The sequence below is a fragment of the Syngnathus floridae genome, chromosome 4, assembly GCF_059516105.1.
Source record: "Syngnathus floridae isolate MCC-2025c chromosome 4, RoL_Sflo_1.0, whole genome shotgun sequence".
Taxonomy (NCBI): Eukaryota; Metazoa; Chordata; class Actinopteri; order Syngnathiformes; family Syngnathidae; genus Syngnathus; species Syngnathus floridae.
This window is the reverse complement of record NC_142416.1, coordinates 12,813,213-12,835,648: the sequence shown is the minus strand read 5'-3', so window position 1 is coordinate 12,835,648 and position 22,436 is coordinate 12,813,213. Positions and strand designations below refer to the sequence as shown.

The 22,436-nt window shown below is 41.0% G+C and overlaps 1 protein-coding gene and 1 long non-coding RNA gene across 3 annotated transcripts; both read right to left on the bottom strand.

The window, feature by feature from the left end:
• Window positions 1–616: 616 nt before the first annotated feature.
• On the bottom strand, window positions 617–19,287 carry LOC148399216 (uncharacterized). Of its 2 annotated transcripts, XR_015858048.1 has the most exons (5): window positions 18,704–19,287; window positions 18,268–18,373; window positions 9,291–9,495; window positions 6,683–9,179; window positions 617–6,601 (listed from the first exon to the last, which is right to left on the bottom strand). It is a non-coding gene; the product is annotated as an uncharacterized LOC148399216 (long non-coding RNA). The 2 variants fall into 2 exon arrangements; XR_015858047.1 differs by having other exon boundaries at window positions 6,683–9,495.
• Window positions 13,884–17,117, bottom strand: adra2a (adrenoceptor alpha 2A). The gene is made up of 2 exons (XM_088373908.1): window positions 16,729–17,117; window positions 13,884–16,084 (listed from the first exon to the last, which is right to left on the bottom strand). Exon 2 carries the CDS (start codon window positions 15,957–15,959, stop codon window positions 14,694–14,696), a length of 1,266 nt encoding a protein of 421 aa, XP_088230034.1. The 5' UTR covers window positions 15,960–16,084; window positions 16,729–17,117; the 3' UTR covers window positions 13,884–14,693.
• Window positions 19,288–22,436: the final 3,149 nt, after the last annotated feature.

The following is a 22,436-nucleotide window of genomic DNA, read 5'->3' as shown; positions in this document are numbered from 1 at the left end:
ATGATTTCCAGAGCTGGATGTTCCCATAGAACATCTGTTGAATATTCACCTCCAGGCAGACGCCTTCGCATGCATAGGAGGGCAGATAAGACTGATTGAAAAAGGCCAAGCATCTAATTGGGTTTGTCCCTCCTCAATATATGACTTCTTTGTACTGAGGAGGAAACTTGACATTGCCTTGGGGTGTCTCTGTCACAGATATCCTTGCATAATCATCCACCGTCCCCTGCTCAATTTTGATGCTTCATTGAACCACCTCTACATGTGGACTGTATTCGATACCAAGTCTAACACATAGCAACAAGTCATAAAAGCACATCAATAGTGTCCAAACAAGCTGAAAGTCATGATACACTATGTACGCTCACAACTTTATTTTTATGCAGTATCTACCCTATCATCATTTCGTCTATGTTCATAGCAACAGAAGATAGCTGTCTGGAAAATAAAAGTGTGACATCATCTTTTCATCCGAACTGTTCACCAACCTTTGCTCTGTCATATTTTTTTGACGGTCATGAATTTATATATACTATGATTATATATTATTTCGATAATCACCATTTAATTTATTATTACGTGACATTTTTAAATTAAAGAATAAAATGATGCGCATGTTAACATCCATACCTTTATTTTCAGGGATTTTAGAATATGTTTGCATGTGGATAACAAGAAGCATATTCTGCTTGCATGTCAAGTTAGAAGCCTGTTTTTTAACAAATCTGCGGAAGTAAAGGCTGCCCACACAAAAATACAATGAGCCATTTTCTGTTTTTTTGGCTGGCAAGAACACGATGCTATTCCAGCAGGATTCAGATTTGTGAAAAGTCATGCGGCTCCCTTTCCCCACTCTCCATTTCCAAGTGTTTTCCTCAGTCAAGAGGAAAATGCCACACATTGATGAAATAGCTGCTTATCCCATTAGAGCAAGGCAGCAACCTGTGTACTATTTCAAACTCTGTGCATCTTGACAACTATTCCATTTGTTCCATTTGACATGAAAGGTGTTCTATTAGTGTCGTGTGCAGAATGGGGGTAGGGAGAAGCTAATACTGGCGGAAACACCAAATGGGTAAAATCCCCCACTGGGAGCAATACATGGAATACAATACATAAGGTACATGCAGATTTCACAGCAGTCAAGGTGTCACATGATAAAGTGCTTGCTGCAAATTAGATTTTTTTTAAAACTCATATTAGCTTTGGAAATCTACAGAGATCAAGGCTAATGCGGAGTTACTACAATGTTAAATAATATTGTTAACACATTGCCTGGATGCATCAAACAATTGTCTGCCTGTGGGACACAAATCACATTAACCAAAACCATAACCCGCATGAAGAATATGTGTTAAATTGCTCTCTGAATCAGCATGCAAAGCTTTTCACTGTTACTGTTGTAATATATGCAGGAGTGTGACCAGTCGCGGGACCCTAATTGTACATTTGTATGCACGCAGAATTAACATTTGTGTCTTCATCAAATTTGAGTGAAGCGGTAATGTCCTATTTCTCCTCCGAACAGACTGAACCCAAGCCAACATTAGCCTACACTAATATCTTCCTCCAACCACTGTTGTTCTTTATCTTGCCGTGTGAGAAAAATCATTTTAAAAAGTCATTTAAAAAAATATATTGTCTATGATAGCAATACAAGTTTCCTAAAGCAAAATGTATTCATGAAAAATATCTTCCCATCTTCATAAAGCATATGAACCACATATATAAAAAAAATATTATTTTTGAATACAGAAGTTCAGGATTTGTTGGTATACTGTGGTATAGGTGATGCCTTACTGGAGGAAAGAGAAAATCTTACATCTCACCTGATGATCTTTCCTGGCATGCTAATGTGCCGTAGGAAACTAGTTGGCAATCCCTCATTTATATTGAAGATAAAAAGTGCTCATAAAAGCTGATAGTTGATGATTTGAACCTCCAAATCATATGAGGTGTTGTTACATACTTCAAGGCATCACATTGTAGATGACGCACACGTACAGCCTGTGCTCCTCACCAACACTTATACCAACAATGGCCCATTGTTTGATGACTGACAGGCCTCCCTCTGGAAAAACATTCTCATCTCTCAGTCATGTAAGACAAGGACATGCATAATCCATGTTTTTTTTTAAAGTCATCTAATCTAGAAACAAACAAAAATGATCATTTACTCTTTTCCATCTGCACTTTCATCTTAATTGTGCCATTACAAGATGGGTTTCTTGGTATTGTGGCTCCTCTGTGTGGCATGGAAATACTGAGTTCATCATCCCCTGCAAAATAGCATCGTAATGGGAGCATGGAGGAAGTACCTCTGGGAGCACCCTCAAATTGCACACAAGGTTCCTGCAATTGAATTTCCTTCAGGTGACCCCGTAGGTTTCCTGTCCTGCAAATGCGTTGGCGCCATTACCTGCCATCTGCCCGATGCACCTGCTCTGACAGAGTGAGAGTGCTTCTTTCTGGGCGCCTGCGTCTGACACCGTGCGTGTGTGTGCATCTATATGCACCATATGTGCGGTGGTGGCAAATAAAGTACAAATTAATTTGTTACTGTCCTTTAAAGGCTGTTGTAAGAATGCCAATAGGTGGTACACAGGTTAATCAGACCATCTGCCATGTCGTGGAAAAGCATTTTAATGTTCTGCCTTAAGTGGAATGGGCTAATTTCCCTGTTTCATACCTGATGATTTCTCACAGGGCACGTCGTTCGCAATAAGTGCTTTTGCCATATATTTGTGTTGAACTCATGACAAAGGTCATGTTTTGTTTTTATTCAACTATTTATTCTAATTTGTGTCAAAACGGAAATGACATTTTATTTCAGTTTGTATTTTTTTATTTGAAATGAAAATGACACCTTTTGGAATATTACAGATTACATGTGACCTGATCGATGTCAATAAATGGCCTTTAAAATGAAAATTTAAAAAGGATTTGTGGCCCTCTATTTACCACTGTTGGGTAGCTAGTAAGATGTATTTATTTCCATGGTCAATTTATTAAATTAAATTGTTAAATCTGTACTTTTAGTTTGCTGTTTAATGCACCTGCCCTGACAGTGTGAATGTGCGTGTTTGTGTGTGTGGTGTGTGTATGAGCAGGCAACATGTCAATTATCACTATCGGCAGCGGCCACATCCTGGTGCCTCATATTTCTCCAGCAAGTTCCCACTTAATCAAGAGGTCATTTGGAAAGAGAGCTCACCAGATTCCAGTTGGAGGAAGAGGGGAAAGAGATGAGGACAGCAGGGTAATGACTGGAAAGGAGAGGACAAAGAAGGGGGGGGGAGAGAACAGAGTTGGGGAAAACGCAAGGAGGAATTAATGAAGGAGGTGAAAGGCAAGCAAAAATACAAATGGAGCGGAAGAAGTGATACGGGAGGTGGGGGGGGGTCACAAGGAGAAAAGTCATGATGGTGAGAGAGGAGGCGATGTGGCCAGGAGGATGAGCGGGGGAGAGCAGCTCCAGAATAATCTTTGCTGTTTATGCTTTCATTCCCTCAGAGGAAGCTTAAATCCTGTGAGAACCGACTACTGTGGATCCTTGTAGCACGAGCACGCGCGCACACACTAATGTCGACAACGTTCACAACTCAGCAGGGGTCGAAGCGTTATAAATAAGGGTGCTCAGTCAAAGTCCATTCTGATCCTCCGTGACAGGTTTGTTGGAAGCTGTTTGATGAAGAAACTACTCCCGTTGTCAAGATCCTGATGATGGATGATGGCGTTCATGCAAACAAATCCACAGTAAACGCAGATGACTGAGGCACGCACGTTTGAGTGTCAAGTCACGTAATTGTTGATAAATACATATCTGTCCATGTGCTGGGAACAAGTCAACTCGTTCGTCATCATGCAAGAGAGATTGATGTCTATGTTTCCCTCACATCACTCCCACATGGCCCCGACAATTCCCCAAGAAACAAACAAGGACCCAAAAAACGTGACGGGAGTGAGCGACTGTGCCAGATGTTTGGTTTTCCCCAAAGCTCAGCTCGCACTTTGTTTTCTCACTCAGCGGTCCAGCACTGACTGGATTTTTGCATGAAAAAACTGAAATGATTGCAGCATCAGTATTCAGCAGCAGGTCTTTTCTTGGCCTCTATCTACATCTCTGCTGCTCTTACATAGCCACGCTGTCTCCTCTTTCACTTTTCAATTTATTAATCCCTGAAAGAATTTTCGTTACTGCTTTTAGAATCTCTTTAAAATCCATTTAGAAGTCGTAAGAAAGGAGAATAGAAACAGAATACGTTTGAGCTGAAGGACAAAAGCCTAGAAGAGTGAATGGAAGTATTGACCAGTGGAATATTTTCTTATATCAAAAGATTCAATCATGTCTGGAAAAAAAAGCATTTAAAAAGCACACTTTAAGGGTACACGGACTTTAGGAGAGTCATGGTGAAGTGACTGTTATAATGTTACCTGGAATGCCATTTCAAGTTACGCAGAGCGAGTCGATGTCTCCCGACGTCACTGAAATGAAGAACTGTGACAGCGCAATAGCCTTGCTCGTTATTAATATAAAATATTAAAAATACCCAGTGCCTTTTATGCCACTACAGGCAATTTTTAAAAATTCTAACCACATCCAAAATGGATGCATGGGTGGATGGGTATTATGAAATTTGATGGTCATTTTATGTAAACACTGAAGTTGAATCAAATGTGAAATGTTAGCCAGTGGCAGCTTTGCATTTGCATCATCCAGCCATTACGTGTATACGTATATTAAAGTGATCATTATTGTTATCATTCTTGGTATTATTTGTTGTGGTTAAAATTATGATTGGAATTTTTTTATGTACATGTTTTGTTTTATGTTTCACAGTGTCAGTTTCTCCCCATTTATTTATTTATTTATTTATTTATTTATTTATCTATTTATTTATTTATTTATTTATTTATTTATTCTCTTTAAAGCACAGATTTTAATCTCTTTAAGATCTTTGATTATTACTCCCCGCAGTAAATGAGGGTAAAAAAAGTGAAATAAAATAAAGTCATTTTAAAACAGCATGACTTGAATGTACTGCTAATGCATACTAAGGTCATGTTTATTGTTTACTTATGACTTTGGACCTCGGAAGTTCCAAGTTGGAGATTTCCTTGTTCTGAGCAGCTTGGAATGCAGCTTGGATGGACCAAGGCCATTTATTTCCCACGCGCCCACCTGATCTCTCTCGAGCGATTTTGTTTTATTCGTAATGCGCTATGCCCGAGGGGACAGTAAACTCGACTCTTCTTTAGAAGCCGTTCACTAAGTTGTTGTTTGGTTTGGTACTGAGGAAAATGAAGGCTGTCAGGGAAGCGCAGATGCGCTGGCACTCACTTGGCGTGACAGACCACGAGCAGCTGTTATTTTTTAATTATGCACAATGTTGGGCTATTGTCTGCTTCCAAAACCCATTTGCTTCCATCCGCTCCACTGATTCATGCACACATCACTTGTCTGCTGCATTCATAGTGGCTGGGAGCGTACCGGAGAGAACGCTAGTGGTTTTCTTCCATTTGTTTTTGAAGCCACATAACCCATTTTAGCCATAAATGTTGACCATCATGTCCATTTACCATGGCTGAGCTTCAGCCTAATTTACCACTGGCATTGATATGAAAGATGAGTCGTGTCCCGCGGAAATCAAATTATTCTTATTGATGGGAAGAGGTGGACTCACAATATATGGGATAGTAAGCGGACTTCTCGATAAGAGGAGGTTGCTCACAATGCATTTTGGGTTGCTGGTGATATATTCAGGAATTAGCGGGCTTCAGCGTGAAGAGGCTCCAAGATTTTGTCGTGCAATTGGAGTGGAAGCCTTTGGCATAAAAATGAGATGGACTTTGTGTTCCCACCAAAGCAGTTTGTGTACTCAATCGAAAGGTCACCCACTCGCTCGCAGATACATAAAACACACCTGCGGCCTGTGCACCTCAACCCCTTTGGCGGTGCTCTCAATTAGCGCTTTGTTTTCACAAGATCAAATCAGGCCGAGTGCTTTGCTGCTTCTGCTGCTGCTGCTCTTTGTCATGCACACTCCCTCTGCTGTCATCTGCTTTGGCTACTGTCTTCCGTCTGCCCTTACAGTATGCTCCGTGCAGACTGAAGATGAAATATTACTTTGCCCCGGCTGCAATTCTCGCATGAGTTTCGTCACGGCATAAAAAAAAAAAATTAAAAAAAAAATGCTTTGTTCACGTCATGCCACAACAGCTGAGAGGAGGGTTCTCTTCTGACAGGAAAAAAATAGAACATCAAAAAGACCCTGTTAACCTCAGTTGACTTTACCTCTCTCTAACGCATAAGTTTTGTTGTCACTTGTGGAAACTGCAACAAGCCTGGGTTGACCAAGTGAAGAGTAGAAGCTACGAATCTCTTTTTAAACGTAGGGAGTAAAAGTGAAAAGTTGCCAGAAAAGGAAATTATAGATACCTGGAAAATATACAGCCATTTATACTCTTGTTACTTGCCACCACTGAATCCCAAGACCATTTCTTCTAGATGCCGTCCAGGAAACCCCCAGGAGGGATGGGAGGAGAACACCCACGCAGTCTGAGCCTGCTCACTGTGTTTGCTCTGATAATTTGATGAATGCTGAAAGACAAACATTTGGACGATTCACGTTGTTTCTTCGCAGAATTATTAGTTGAATGATTGTTGAAGTGGTAGCAGTACCTCACAGTTGTGGAGATTGCAGTTCAACTTTTGGCTCTAGCTCTCTTTGTGCTTGCGTGGGTTTCCTCTCAGTGCTCATTGTTCCTCCCACATTCCCAAAACATATGTAATATTTGATTAATTCATGACTAAACTATCCTTAGGTGGGCGTGTGGGATTGTTTTGTGTCCATATGTGTCCTGCAATCTACTAGCAATCATTCCAAAGCTACCCGGTCCTTGGAAAAATGTCCATATTTAAAGACGAGTTATTGGATTTTTAGTCACAGTAATTCTTAGACTGAGGCTTACTTTTTACAAGACTGCAGCTAGATTCATCAGGCATTTTATTCTTATATGCAAATTTTTCCCATCATTCTCAGTCACATTTTCAATGGTGTTTCCTCTTTGTTCACACTGGTGTCATGAATGTTTGTTTGAAGTTTCCTCTTTCTGATTTTATTAGAGCTCATTTGTTGATTGTTGGTTGTGTTACATCACCAATAAACATAGGTAGGTAAACTAATCTTCAACAGATGAGATTCGTGAATAATCAGACTGTAAATTCTAGTGAAATATCAACACTATTTGTATTTGCAGGAAAAATAATTATATGGTAACAATTCCATATATACATTTATTAAGTGTCCAATCAGATTGCTCTGATATTGTCACTATATTGCTTACAGTGCAAAGAGTTGACCATTGACCACAGTAAGAGCGGATGGCTCGGAATTATTCAAACGAGAAACGAGAGGCTACTCGTCCATGTATAGAAAGATTGCTTCAGATGTGTGATAGCTGTTAAGTGGATGACACCAGATAAGACCTCAGTTAAACAGGTTCCCTAAGTATGCATAATTGTGCTATTAACACATGATGTCTGACCACAGATCATTACTCACAATAGAACGTGTGCATGCCAGGTGGATGAAGTGAAGAAGAGTAATCAAAACGTAGCATAGTTAGAGTGATATATATCTCATTTAGACTGTTACGTATTTCCACAAATGATCTTAATGCTGAGTTCCATGCTTCATTTAAAGGAGAGTTGTTATTCTGTGTTACAATGGTGAACATGTAAACGCATCATAGTAACTTTAGTTTTTGGTTTTATTTGAAATTTTGACAAGCAGAAGCACTCTGGTGAAGGTTACTGTATATACTAAGATGACTACTTTAAACTCTTGTGTTCTCAATCTGAAGGAAGCAATATGTTGCTAAGTGCGTGTTCAGATGGGCAACCTTCATTTTGAGAATAGTTTTGCCACAATTTTTGTGCTCCGAAATGGGGGAAAAAAATTCTGTCAGGTTACGCACAGGAAGCTATTCTTAAATATTCTGTGTCAATCAAACATTGTGACGTGATTGTAGGAGAGCAAGATTAGGTTTTGTCCTTTTCGGTGTAAAAGCTTTGTCAGCTTGGTTTTGTCTGTACTTTGTCTTACAAATTGTTTTCATCATCTTTCTTCACATCTTTGCCACAGTACAGAACAAAAAAGGTTCTGTAAACTGTACAGTGATATGGAAATGTGGAATTATTATTATTATTATTATTATTATTGTTATTATTACCTGATCTGTCCTGTAGGCTTGAGTGAGCCATCTGAAAGAGGAAGAGTTATGAAAACAGCACAATATCAGGTTACACATTACTGGAAGCTATTGAGCAACATAATGGCTTATGATGGTTCACACAATAACTACATTGCTTTGAAAAGGCTCCATTTGGACAAACGCATCACTTAGTGAGGGACCATTGGAGAACAAGTCAGCACAAACACAAATGATTCTGCATGGAGCAACAGAAATTGGCACAGGGATGTCGGATGATTTTTTTTTAAAAAGCACATACTTGGAGAAAATTAACTTTTCAATTTCTTCTGTACAAATATGTCTCTGGAGTGTCCTCCCAGTTATTAAGTGCGGAATTACACAACCAAATAATTTGGAGGTAAAGAGCTGACATTTTGTTTTGACATAAGATAAGCAGATTACACAGAAGCACTATTGTTTTCAAAGGCAACAGCTAAACAGAGGTGGAGTGTTGTGGGATGCAGATTAGCATGACCTTGGGCTGGGTTTAGGGTTTTATAGGGAGTGTCAGACACAGAACAGCACTGTAAAATCAACTATTCTTAAGAGGGTTGTTTAGAAATGGTGCCCTAATTCTCAATCAATCAATCAATCAATCAATCAATCAATCAAGCAATCAATCAATCAATCAATCAATCAATCAATCAGTAATGCGACTAATTTGATAAATTAATAATCACAAACTCAATCCAACTATAAATACTGTAAAATTCATATTGCGCAAGCTTTGATATGACACACTTAAAAAAATATCGCAAAAATCTGACATGCTGTGGGCAAAAGTATGTCAACTCAACTTAAAATTTGCTTTTGACCAGCGTAATTTACCACATTTGATAAAAACCCTTTAACAAAATAAAATGGGAAAAAAATTAATCACTGTGAAAACTTTCTGGATGCTCTGTGCAATTGTTCAAAACATCCTGCGAAGAGAAATAAAGAAAGATTAATACAGTCCTAAGAGACATGAAATAAAAGAATCATCTTCTGTATGAATCTTTAAAGCATGACAAACATATCGCTAGGGTATTTACCAAATAGCCGCGGCCATGACGTAAGAACTGCAACGAGTAAGTGCTTAGATGTAAACTCCTTCAAACGCCTACCAGTCCACCCATCAGCATGCACTAGACAAACCATTACAGACACAAGAGCTTTCCACCTGTGCTGCCCTCTCCTCCACGCTGGCCCTGCTGCTCTCACCCTGACCATCTTCTATTCTTCTGGGCTGTCCATCATCTGTGGAGAGAGCGGGCTTTTTATCACACAGGTCCAGAAGAGCCATGAAAGAGAGCCCTTATGTGTGGTCATTACAGAGCCACACAGTGCACCACCATGCTCTGAATGGGATGCTGTTGTTTTTTTTTTCAATATCTTTCACCTAATTAAAAGTTCTGATGTAACTCCTCGCCATCATCAGCAACCAAAAGAGCCCTTGACACCTAAATGATGACAGACAAGCGCTGTGAGGTTGTGTACGTCCAATAGAAAAAAAAATGTTTTGTATTTATGTTGATTACATTCTTAAGGTCAGGGCATTTTGACTTCATAAGGTTCTAACTTGTGAAGTTGAGATGTTTCTAGAAAATCTATGATCAGATTATTTTTGTAAATTGTAGCACTTTCAATGTCTTGTGGACGTATTTGTTTTACTGTTAAGTACATTCCAGAAGAGTGGAAACCCTAAAATATATTTGGCCAAGGCTCCAGGGCAAACAGAGCAACTGTTTAATATAAAGAGCCATTTCTAGCATCTAAAAGGGTCAACCACCAAAAACAGAAACAGTCCCTGGACTGACATAAATTCCCTTTATCCTCTTGTGATATTGAGCAAAAATCACTGCTGCAAAGTAGGCTGTTACATTTGACAAACTTAAAGAGTAGTTTTATAATTGGCTTGAAGATGTGTGGCAATTGCCTATACAATATCTCTAAATTTATTTCTTCTGCTCTTTCAGGCAGTGTGCTTTCTGAATGAATGATTTACCTGAAGCTGATGGGAATTTTTTCGATAAGCGACATCTTTTTTATGCAATTTGCACATCACCATGCTCTCCTGCACACTTCTAACTTGCAGTTTTGAATACACAAAACATTTTCATACTTCAGGGTATAAGCAAGGGTCGGGATAAATTAAAGAATTTACCCAGGTGAGGGAAATCCAATCATCATCAAAATTCAGAAAATTGTTTGTTTAATGAAAACTGGTTGAGGGTGTACTTATTCAACTGTGTATAGAATATCTATTGTCGGGATTTACATCTTTTTATATGCATAAGTGAAAAATTAATTCAAGCCTTTACATTCTACACTTGAATCCGGTGACATCAAGTATCCAAGCAGGAGGACGTGACATGAAAGCAGTGGATGTAGCAAGTTACCATGGAGACACTTCAAAATCATTTGATTGAATAAAAGTAAACAAGAGGTGCAACTTTACAGCGCTGCTTTCTTGCTGCCAGAAGCCGACTGTGATCTCTCCTCATGCCCCGATGCCTTTTCTATTACTGTCACCCTGGGAGTTGCCTGCATTCACTTGAGAACCCCTCTCTTTACTTCCGCGCTGTAATCATAAAATTCTCATCCACATTGCTCTCAAAATGTTTCGGGCATAGAACCGACCTATTTGGAAAAATTGGGCTCCCGTTCTTCCAACTTTGAAAACATTTTCAAACAGGGACATGAAAGCCAGCAACATGTCCCTCCTTCGGCCAAAATGAATTGCCTGGCAGGTCCAATAATCACGTTGCATCGTGCAGCCTGGTCTCTGGGCTCATCAGAGCTGATTGCTCTCGATCATAATGAGCTCCTGGAAAATACATTTGTCTAGACAAATTATTTTCCAGGGAAATATCTGTTGGCCCTGCATTGTTTTGCGGGTCCAATCATACCCAGAGGCTTGACAGCTAATCAGCTCCTCTTAATGAGACTGGAATCCCATTTGAAATGATAGCTCAGAGACACTTTAAAAGTCTCGGAAAAAAAAGAGCCGACGGCTAGCGATAATGTTGCTTGTCCCTAAAACCTGGACGGATGGTGCTGGTCACATGGACTGCAACGAACCACCTGTGAAATTGCCATATTCAAGTGGGACTAATAAGTAGGAAAAAAACAAGAGTGAGTCATCGGTGACGCTGTAAATAGTCATATTGAAGCCATCCCAAATGGGTGGATGTCACTCTGAAAAACACATGCGCGCCAGTTTGCTGTATGTGGGTGCCACACTTAACACTCATTATCACTGCGTCCTTTTCACCCCAACACCTACGGAGCGTTTGCACACAGCCGACACGCCCATCCTCCCACATCCCGCGCCCAAAGAATTGAAATCATCCTTTGCTTTCAGATGTTACAAATGAAACTTTTGTGCCTTGTCTCATTCTCGGGTACAAATGAGCGGCTCTCCCCGAAGTCTGCCGCTCCTGTTGACACTTTGTCGCTGTCTATTTGAATTGTAGCCTTCTGGTGACAGATGTGACATAATGATCCATGCTTCGATTCGATTCCCAGAGGCGACATGTGCGTACGCATGCGCGCGTGGCTGTGTATGGAGGTGGAGGGAATCTTCTGACTTCAACAGCTGCCTTCCTCCAATAGACTCTCAGTAAGTAATCACTGTTACTTGGTGATGAGTGGGTTACAATGATGCACACAGATACGTAGTGGGAGAAAGGGAGCAAAGACAAACAAAATTGACACATATATCATGTTGCTCAACTGTTTTTTTCCCCCGCACTTTTAAATGAGTCCAAACAAACAAAAAGGTGCGTGCATATGCTTTGAAGGCAATAACATATCAAATGTATGATTGCTCTTACCTAAAGCGATATATGAAAACAGGTAACGTGAGCATTCTAATTGACAGAAAATATATGAGCAGGCAATACAAGTCACATAGTCTAGCTGAAATAATGATATGGATGACATAGGTGACCCTATCAAAATTGGCCACAAAGGTGACGTGCAACATGAGGGGAATAGATGATGTGAATTCCACATCTGACCCAAGGAAAAATAAGGGGCAAGGGAGGCAGGAAAAATCTGACAGCTGTGACCCAGGCAAAAAAGCTGATGGGGGGAAAAAAACTAGAAGTGATGTGCATGATTATTGTAGGAGGGCAAAATAGGCAACAAAGGTGGCACAGACCGTATGGTGGAAATATTACAAGGAGTATAAGTGACATGGGTGACCCAAAGAGAGTTAAACCCAATTAAGTTACCAAAGACTACAATGTTTGGTGATCTGCATATTTCTGAAAGAAATCCCTTGCTCAAGGGCACCACAACAGTAGCCAGCAAGTAGATTTGCACCTCCACAAAAGTTTTGCCAAGTGCACCATTTCGAAGGACTACACCGATCATGTCGGCCAAATGCTAAGCAGAGCGTGTGAGAGTGTTAGATTAAGATAAGCGCCATGTCAGAGTCTTCAGCGAAGTAGTCGATAGGGTCAGGGCTGGTGGCTGTTGTGTGCAATGTCTCTGCTACATGCGCCACATGAGCAGATCAGCACCCAAATCAATGCGTGTAATTCGGTGGCTTGTGACCAAGAGTTCTTTTTGTTGGTGGAAAATATAATCTTCTCTTGTGCTGTCTAGCCTCTGGGCTAGTAGTAGCTTGCTTACGTCTCAATGCAACACATGTCATGGGCACGCAGTGCGGCAGGGAACGCATATGTCTGCTTTAAAGTTAAAGTTCAGATGCTCTCTGCTCCTGTGACAATACAGTGAACTTGTCAAGCCAGTGAAGCATCTGCCAACTGTTTACATGTTCAAACACACATTCCCCCACTCCCCTCTCCTTCACATTTTCACAGGCCCGCATGTTTAAATGATGTAGACGTGCAGGAAGACACTCCGCACATGGCAAGCCACTAGACGGATTAGCAGACAAACTCTCAGAAGCATCATTGATCTTCCTGAGCCTCGTTAAAAAGCCTGCGCCGAGCAGACGGAACACTTTCACTTACACTCCCTCTGCTGGGAAAAGTGAAATTCTCTGAATTCACTGTGCCTCTTTTGTTTTACCCACTACCCGACTCTTTATGCTTGACTGAGCGCGCTGTGAAAAGGGAGACACATTCTGGTTTGACAAGCTTGTTACTTTGTGACATTTACACCACAACACAAACGTGAAAATGAACCATTACCTCTGTGATTTCTTGCTTCTTAGTGCTTCACACATGCACTGGATTCATAAGCTCTAAACCCTGAAGCCTCCAAGATAATGAGAAATGTTATTTACTGTGGAGAATCGGATATATGAAACAAAACAACCTCCATCTAAAGCCAGACAATTCAGGCCCAGAGATTATTTACACATGTTGAATTCGGGCTCATTAAATAGGCTCCTTTCTAATTGTTTATAAAGGTCAGACTCACTGGTGGTTTACTTTTTTCTCTTAGATTTTGGTGGAAAGGTCAATCAATTTACATTAATTCATTAAAGTTGACCTCTTCTTTACCACATGATTGAGATTAGACCATAGCTTCCATTCTCAGATCTGTCGAATCATTTATTGGAATAAATTCAGACTCTGTTTGTGTGCGTGCGTGTGTGTGCGTACATCCGTTGATGCAGATGACATCACCAAATTGATATCACAAGTTAATGTGCAGCCTAGAAACAGTTTCAGGAAATGGGTTTTATTCAAGTGCCACCATTTTCCCAATATTTTGATCACCGTCATCAACACTACACAGTATTCATATCATACAAAATGGCACAATACATATCCATGGCAATATCCAGACAGGTTTTCTACATCAAATTATAGCAAAATAAAACAATTCCATTGACTTAGATGTTTTAGTAAAAAAAATAAAAATAAGGAGACATTTACCTACAATAAATTGACTGCTGAGCGCTATGCTGTCTGTGTCTGTGCTGAAGCTCTTGTGGAAGATGATTTTCAAATCAAAAGGAATCAAGCGAATGGTGCATGGAAAGCTCGGTTTGCAAAAGCCTCTTGGGTAGTGGCGTAAGCTGGGGGCAGGGAGAGGGTGTTTAGTGAAGAAAAAAAATGGAGTAAGAAGGGGGGCAACATTTGACGAAAAAATATATATCTTGTACAGTCATAGAAGTACAGATCATATTATTTCAGATAGTAATTAGCATGCTCCCCATTTAAGACTCCCCATCAGACATGATGGTAGCCAGTGGTGAGGTCTTTGAAGACGGGACCGACCATAAATTTCCCTTTTTTTTTTTTTTTTTTCACAGCACATGTTTTGGCTCATTGAATTCCCAAACATGAGCTTTAATTTCTAAAAGGTCAGCATTAGATTGGTGGAAGCGAGCCATACCAGAGGGCCAGATTTGCCTGAGCGCTGGCAACCAACGTTACGCCACTGCTCTCCAAGCAGTCATACCAGAGGCATATTCATCATGTCAGTTATGAATGGAGAAAAAAAAAAGTATTTACAAGAGCTACAGGTCATCATCCATATCGTCTAGCGTCCCTCTTGCACAATATTTTTTTGAAGGACCTGCGGAAGTCATTATTGAAGATGGTGTAAATGATGGGGTTCAGCGCGCTGTTGCAATAGCCGAACCAGAAGAAGAACTTGAAGAGGGTGTCGGGGACGGGGCACGACTTGCACAGCGTCATCAGCATGTACGTGAAGAAGAAGGGGAACCAACAGATGACGAACACGCCGATGACCACCGCCAGGACAAAGGTGAAGCGTTTCTCTCGGTTCTGCCGGCCCTTCCAGCGGCTTCCTTTAGAGCTCTTCTTCTGCACCTCGCTGTCCCCTGGCTTAATTTTACTTCTGCCCTTGGAGGCTTTCTTCTTCAGAGAGCAGGGATTGTTGACTTTGTGGTCAGAAGAGGACGATTCCTCAATGTCCACACCGTTGACCTCGCCTTCTTTGCCTGCGATTCCTTCCTTCAGCTCAATGTCCTCATGCTCCTTCAGCTTCTCGGCCTCAGCCTCGGCCACTCCGTTCTCCTTCTGGTTGGAGGTTGCGACGGCATTTGACTTATCTATCCGCTTGCGGTCCCCCGGGGGCGCTCGTGTCCTCTTTTTGGCGATTTGGTAGATCCTGACGTAGACCAGCACCATGATGACACAGGGGAGGAAGAAGGAGCCGATGCAGGAGGAGATGACGTACCACTTTTCATTGTTGATCTTGCAAACGGGGCCCTCTGTGCTGTTTTCCTTCTCCATGGTGATTAGCGGCGGGAAGGAGATAACGGCTGCGATGACCCAAACGATGAAGATGATGCACTTGATGCGGCGCGGCGTCCTCTTCAGATTGTACTCGATGGCCTGCGTGATGGACCAGTAGCGATCCAAACTGATGGCACAGAGGTGTGCGATGGAGGCGGTGCAGAAAAGAACGTCTAGGGCCAGGTAGATCTCACACCATACCTCGCCAAAGTACCAATATCCCATGATCTCATTGGCCAAGGAGAAGGGCATCACCAGGGTGGCCACTAAAATGTCCGCCGACGCCAGAGATACCAGGAAAAGGTTCTGCGGTGCCCTCAGAGCCCGGCTTGTAAACACAGCGATGACCACCAGTACATTTCCAAACACAGTGAGCAGTATTATGATGCTCACCAGTGCCGAGAGTGGCAGGGAGACTTGCAGGCTCAACGGGCTCACCCCCGGCACCGTGTGGTTGGTGGCGTTGTCGAACCCCATGGAGGCAGATTGTCCCGCTTCCTGCGCGATTACTGCCCGGTTGACAAATATCATCCACAAGAAAGCACGCAGCTAGATACTCAACATGGGAGCGAGAGGAAATGAATCAGTCCTTTGGGGACAGGCTGCTCTCTCTCTCATGGTGCACTGACTGGTCACTGAGAAGGAGTTTTGTCCATCTGAAAATGTGAAGTTGAATCAGTTTCGATTAGTACTAGCTTACATTTATACTATCATAATCCATCATCATTATTTTTTTGTTACATGCATTGATAATTGTCAAGGCGAGGGCACCCCTTCCCTCTTCCAATAATGAATAGGGATGTGCTTAATTGGATTGAACTCATTGGTCGCATTGGTCAAGGGAACCTTGACAGGTCCCAGGAGCACACTAGTCACACCATTTCATTTGTTGTTTTAATAAAGCTATATTGAGCATGCCCTAACAAACAAATATATTATATTCCATTACAGAAATATATTTATTTATTAGGGCAGAACATCAGACACACTGTTGGCCTAAAAAACAACAGTGTGTCTGATGTTAATAGTGATCTGTGATACAAGATTCCGGAAACATGCTATTTTGGTTTTATGACTGAAATAACAATTGAAAACTACAAAAACATATGTAAGTAAGGATAAGAACACAGGGAAAATAAACGTTTCTCTAGGCTAAAGCGTACATTATCATAAGTGTGAGCATAAAACGGTGTATTTTTTTAGGAATATATAAAATTGCTTTATATAAAATGACTTGATATGATAATGATGACGTCAACGCCAACATTGAAAATTGCATATAAAGTGCAAACAATGTTACCTGAGGCAGCAGTGATCCTCTGGGTGGCTGAGTGACATTAACAACTGTCGGCGTGTAACTTCTTGAAACGGATCATTAGGAAGCCAAGAAGATCCATCCACGAGCCGGATACAAAGTCCGTCCTGCTCGGACAGCCTTCCACGGGCGTGCGGCATGTACTCGCACTCAGCCTGAGTGGAGCCAATAAAGCGCTAATCATGTTCGTATTGCGTTATTACGCTAAGCGGCCGCTTCCGAGCTACAGTGTGCGTGCGTTGTTCTCCAAGTGCGCGTAACCGGGCGCCACTCCCTCGCTTTATAGCCCGCACGCTGTAAGAAGTGAACCGCTGACCACCGTGCGCCACGCAGCTCCGCGCAACATGCAGGCGCGTCGACGTGTGCCGGTGCCAAGAGTAGCTGCAAGACTTCCGATTATTTTGATTAGCTTTATCACCGCGCCCACGAAGCAGGGGGGATCAATATTAATAATGGAGCCTTTGCTCTTTGGTGTGGAGGTACATGGCAAAATTGTAATCTTCACAAATTGAATTAAGGGGGTCAATCCGTCGTGATCTACTGAAGTGAACCTTTGTGGTCATTTTGTTCAAGGACAGGGTTCCCCAAAATTTAGGTCTGGAATCTAATTTGACCAGGCACCGTTTTTATTTAAATGGACTGAAATTGTAATTGATCAGCCTTTTAGCATGGGCGTTTGTATTATGGTGAATATTTAGATTTTAATTGTTATTTTTTTCCCAATGTGCTTCAACAAGGATCAATTAACGGCAAATGTGGGCTATTCAAGGACCCGTCTGGTCCCAATACCCCATGAATAGCGGGGGTCAACTGTGTTGTAAAGAAACAAGTTGTTTAAATAGCTTGGTTCATCTGATCAGATCAGTGATTAGTTTGTATTTTTTATTAAACTTGTTATTTTGGCAATAATTTAAATAAGATCAGCATGAACATTTGAATCTTTCAATAGAAGAAAGAGTGGTGGCAAAGCAGAAGATATTTGGTCTGTGTGATGTATGACACAACAAAAAGTCATTCAAATCAATAAGCCATCCATTAGCCACAATTAGGGAAGTCCAAAGCAATAAAAAAGCAGATGTTTTCTTATCCAGCAGGAACTAATAATATCATGTATAAAAGAAATCCGTTTAAGTTAGAGCTAGAATAAATTGGCAACAGAATTTGTTTTGATCGTTTGCATCGTTGTGCATATTCTTCCACATGTATTGTGATTGTAAGGCTGCACTTGACTGGTGACCAGTCCAAGATATCCCCCGCCTCTTGCCAGGAACAATCTCCAGCTCATTTCAGACTCCCCCCAAAAAACCATGGCTAGATGGGGTAGACTTTTCAAAGCCAGCTCCACAGCCTTTCGGCATAGACATTTTTTGCAGTGTGCAGCTGGTTGCCTAGCAGCAGTCATCAGCTCCAGTGTTTTATCATTAGTCTTTAGACACCTTCCATTTGTGACAAGTGCACCACATGCAAGAAACACTGAGCTCATCCCAGTTGTGTAATTGTAGACAAAACTTGAGAGATACTCACTTGGCAAGTGTGGAGGGTTACAAGCACGCGGAAGCCGTCAATCTTCTTCGCATCTGTGTTACCTTGACGTCAAGATTTCTGTCCATCAGGTTTTGCTGATGTGTATCTGCTGAAAGCAAGAGATAAACTCTAAGTGAGGCATGAAAAGGCAAATATCTTCAAACCTGAATAACAACAGCAAAAAAAACAAACACACTGGGTTTAGTATTGACAATAGCTCTAAAACACACACAAACTCTATAAAATACATATTGTATTGTTATAACGTCAAAGACAGAAGATACACATCCACGATACAACAAACCTGAATGGAATTAAAAATGTGTGACTGATTGATGATCAATAAAATATGTTACACTGCCTTTGTTATTGCCTGCCAAATAAAAACTGATATGTGAGCCATTTTGGGGGTGACACATCTTCCCTCCTCACCTACCAGACATGACAGGCAGATGGAGAGAACCAATTTTTTCCCAAACTCCCACACTGGAAGTGAAGTTCTTATTGCCACCAAGTTACACACTTGAGATCCCCTCAGGGTCATAAGATGGGAAATGAAACTTCTTGAGAAACTAAGGGAGAGCTACATTACTCATGAATGCGGTCAGCTCGTCTTCGACTCGTCTCCAGAAAACTGCATCCAATATTTGTCAGAAGATAAAATGAAGTTGGTTTTATGTAGTCGAGTCCAGACAGTGAAACGTGAACGATCGAACACAATCATTTCACAGGTCTTGTGCTGTGTATTATTAGGAACCTGGGAGTGTTCATTTACGAAATTGGCACAGAATCAAAACAAACTGCTATTGCAACATGTTCTTTTGGGACGTGTACTCACGGTCGCGAGTCAACTAATACATATTTAATATATTTCCAGTTAGTTTTCTCATCCTTCATGATAGCTTGCCGTTATCCCCTTCAAGGGAAAAATGTTTCATTCCAGATCCAGCCTTTATACGCTCAATGAGAAAATTAAAGGCACAGCGTTTGACTTGACCACACTGCAGTGTGTGCCGCTCAGTGGTGTGTGCCCAAGATATACTGCAGGCACCGGACCATGACACTTCAGTGACAGGAGGCATGAAAGCGTTTAATAACATGCAGGAAATATTATTTGATATACAGTAGCTGTATTTAGTTGGTTTCGTTGAGAGGTTCTGGGTTGAAAGCTCATGTTTACATGTTCTTACAGTGCCAGTGGCCGGATGTGATGACGTGCTAACAATTTTGAACATGAGTACATGAGTATATTTTTCAGGTGTCTTTAGAATTTATATTCCGGATGATGTTTTACTTGTACTTCCCCTATTTAATAACACAAATATATACTTTCTCCTCCACAGACGCAAAACAATGTAGAAATGACATCAGTGCGGTAGATTATTTTAGGAATTTGACTACCGTATTTTCCGGACTATAAGGCACACCTAAAAACCTCCAATTTTCTCAAAAGCCTACAGTGCGCCTTATAATCAGGTGCGCCTTATATATGGACCAATCTTGAGCCACTACAGCAGGCGTGTCCAAAGTCCGGCCCGCGGGCCAAATGTATATATCTTATATATGGACAAAGTTTTAAAATGGGCCATTCATTGAAGGTGCGCCTTATAATCCGGTGCGCCTTATATATGGCCATAGTTTTAAAATGGGCCATTCATTGAAGGTGCGCCTTATAATCTGGTGCGCTTTATAGTGCGGAGAATACGGTAATTTCAATTGTGGGGACACTTTGGGTAGTTTGGCCGGGCTGAATTCCTGCCACATTCCAAAAACATGCATGATAGGTCACTATGGAGTTGAAAATTGCGAATAATTGTCAATGTGAACGTTAATTGTTGGTTATCAATTGACAATGTACACGGCTGGCGATCGGCCTAGGTTGTACTCACTCAAAAGACAGCTGGGATAGACCCCTGCTCTAATGCGCCCCAAATGAAGATACACTGAATAGAAAATGGATGGATGGATGGATGGTTTCACAGTGATAATTTCCTTGTGGCTCACAAAACAGTGCCTGGTGCACAGCATATGCGCCCTGTGATTCGCTGCAGGGGACCTGTCCAGGGTACACCCTTGCCTCCTGCCCAAGCAGCTGGTATGGGCTCCTGCAGCTCACCAAATCAACCCTATATGACGACAGGCACTAAGGAAAATGAATATATTGTATAATAATATTGCCAGTATTTTAGCTTCATTGCAGGCTGTCACACGTGCCTTAGAGCAGCTGATGTGCACTCACTATTTTGGGATAAACATCCGTCTGGTGTGACGCTGCTTGATGCATGGAGGTACAGATGAAGTGATACAGTGACATCTGTCGTCTCCTCCAAGTGCCTTCCAGGCAGCGTCATCCTCAAACAGCAATCTGTGGGGACATGTAATTTTTTTTATTATTATTTAATGAGTCCCTAAATTGACCAGTAGGGGGTAGCCTTGTACAGAATTAACCTCATGTTTCATTATTTGACTCACTAACTTAAACCATCATATATTCTTTGTGGGTTTTGTTAGTTTGTTTGAATCTACAATGATGAATAAATACTGTTGGCTGGTACGAATGTCATATTTATTCTTGTAGCCATTCAGAACATTACTCCACCTAAATTGCACCAGGATTATTTTACAACACACGCTGTGTATGGATTTGTGTGTGTGTGTGGGGGGGGGGGGGGGGGGGGGGGGGGGGCGTATTGGTCTTTTTATTTTTTTTATAGTTTTACCAAAAATTAGACTATTTTGAATAATCATGGAACAGTGCGGCGTAAGATGCTGCTGTTACTCCTCTTGCTGGACAAAATTGGTGATTTTGAATTATTTCACTTTCCTCTTCTTCACTCTTTTGATCATATCAATTTAATTTTCTTTCATTTTAACTTGAATTTTGGAGTTATTAGAAATATTATATTTTGAGTCGAATATTCTGAATTATATTGACGGTAAATTTTCATCAAATTTTTGGCGCCCCCTGGAGTTCACGGGGCCCTTGGCATCTCCCTACAGAGGTTGACTGCTTGCAAAAATGTGTACAGAAACATTATCCTATAATGCTTAAAATATTCTGTGACATGCAATTTCCACCAAATATTTGGGACTAACGTAACACATTATAATGAGGGGAAAAAAACACCAACTTGAAAATGCTTTGTAGGTTTTTCCTTCACTGACCCCAGGCATGTTGGGAAAAGTGCTGCTACATTTTGCATTGCAGGACCACGAATTGTGGGGCCAGTATTTCTTCTTGTGCTTCTAAAATGCAATCAAACGGCAGTTTGGCCACTACTCTGTAATGCCTGCTGACACTTGCTGGTAATATGATCTAAAGCCTTGTAAAAAGAACACCAGGCCTCTCCCCTGCCATCTTTAACGATAAATTACATATTGGGAAGGGACCATTGAATGGTCAGTATGAACAAAAGGGACAGTCAAAACAAATGCATCATTACACATTTACCATCTAGTCCTGATTGTGGTGGAGTTTGGTAACCCCCAGAAAACCATACCATACCCATAATGCACACACACATATATATATATATATATATATATATATATATATATATATATATATATATAAAGATGAATTTAGCATGAATGAATTTAGTAAAAGCAATTACTACAGAGGAAAAGGAACAACTACATCTAGATGTTTGTCAAGTACCCTTGAGAACAGCATAATAAACACGAACAATTAATGTATATAAGGATTAACATGATGATTTCACAATGCTTTGACATAGAAAAGTGGAACATTTGCAGCCATATACCAGATGGCCACTAAAACACGAGTGAGCTGTATGCGAGAAGCCTGCTTAATATGCACGCTTTAAAATGATCTGTTAAATCTCCAACATGCCTGCATTCTGAAATAGCAGGATGAGGACAAATGGTCCGTAATGCTTGCATTATTCATCATCCTAAACAGCAAGAGAGCAGTCCTCAAAGTGAACTATTATAAATTGCTGATTAGGATTAGGATGAACATGCAGTGGTCCAAAAGACATTTTATTTGTCTTCTCAACTCACATATTGAGTCTACTGATCAACACCCCAACTTGAGATGAAATGTAAAATCGGGTCATGTGCAGCTAGCATGCCGCAAATCTAATAGCTGCTTGAGGTGCTGTATTGTGTATTTTCAAAACAACACGAACAGTACGACTAACTATTAA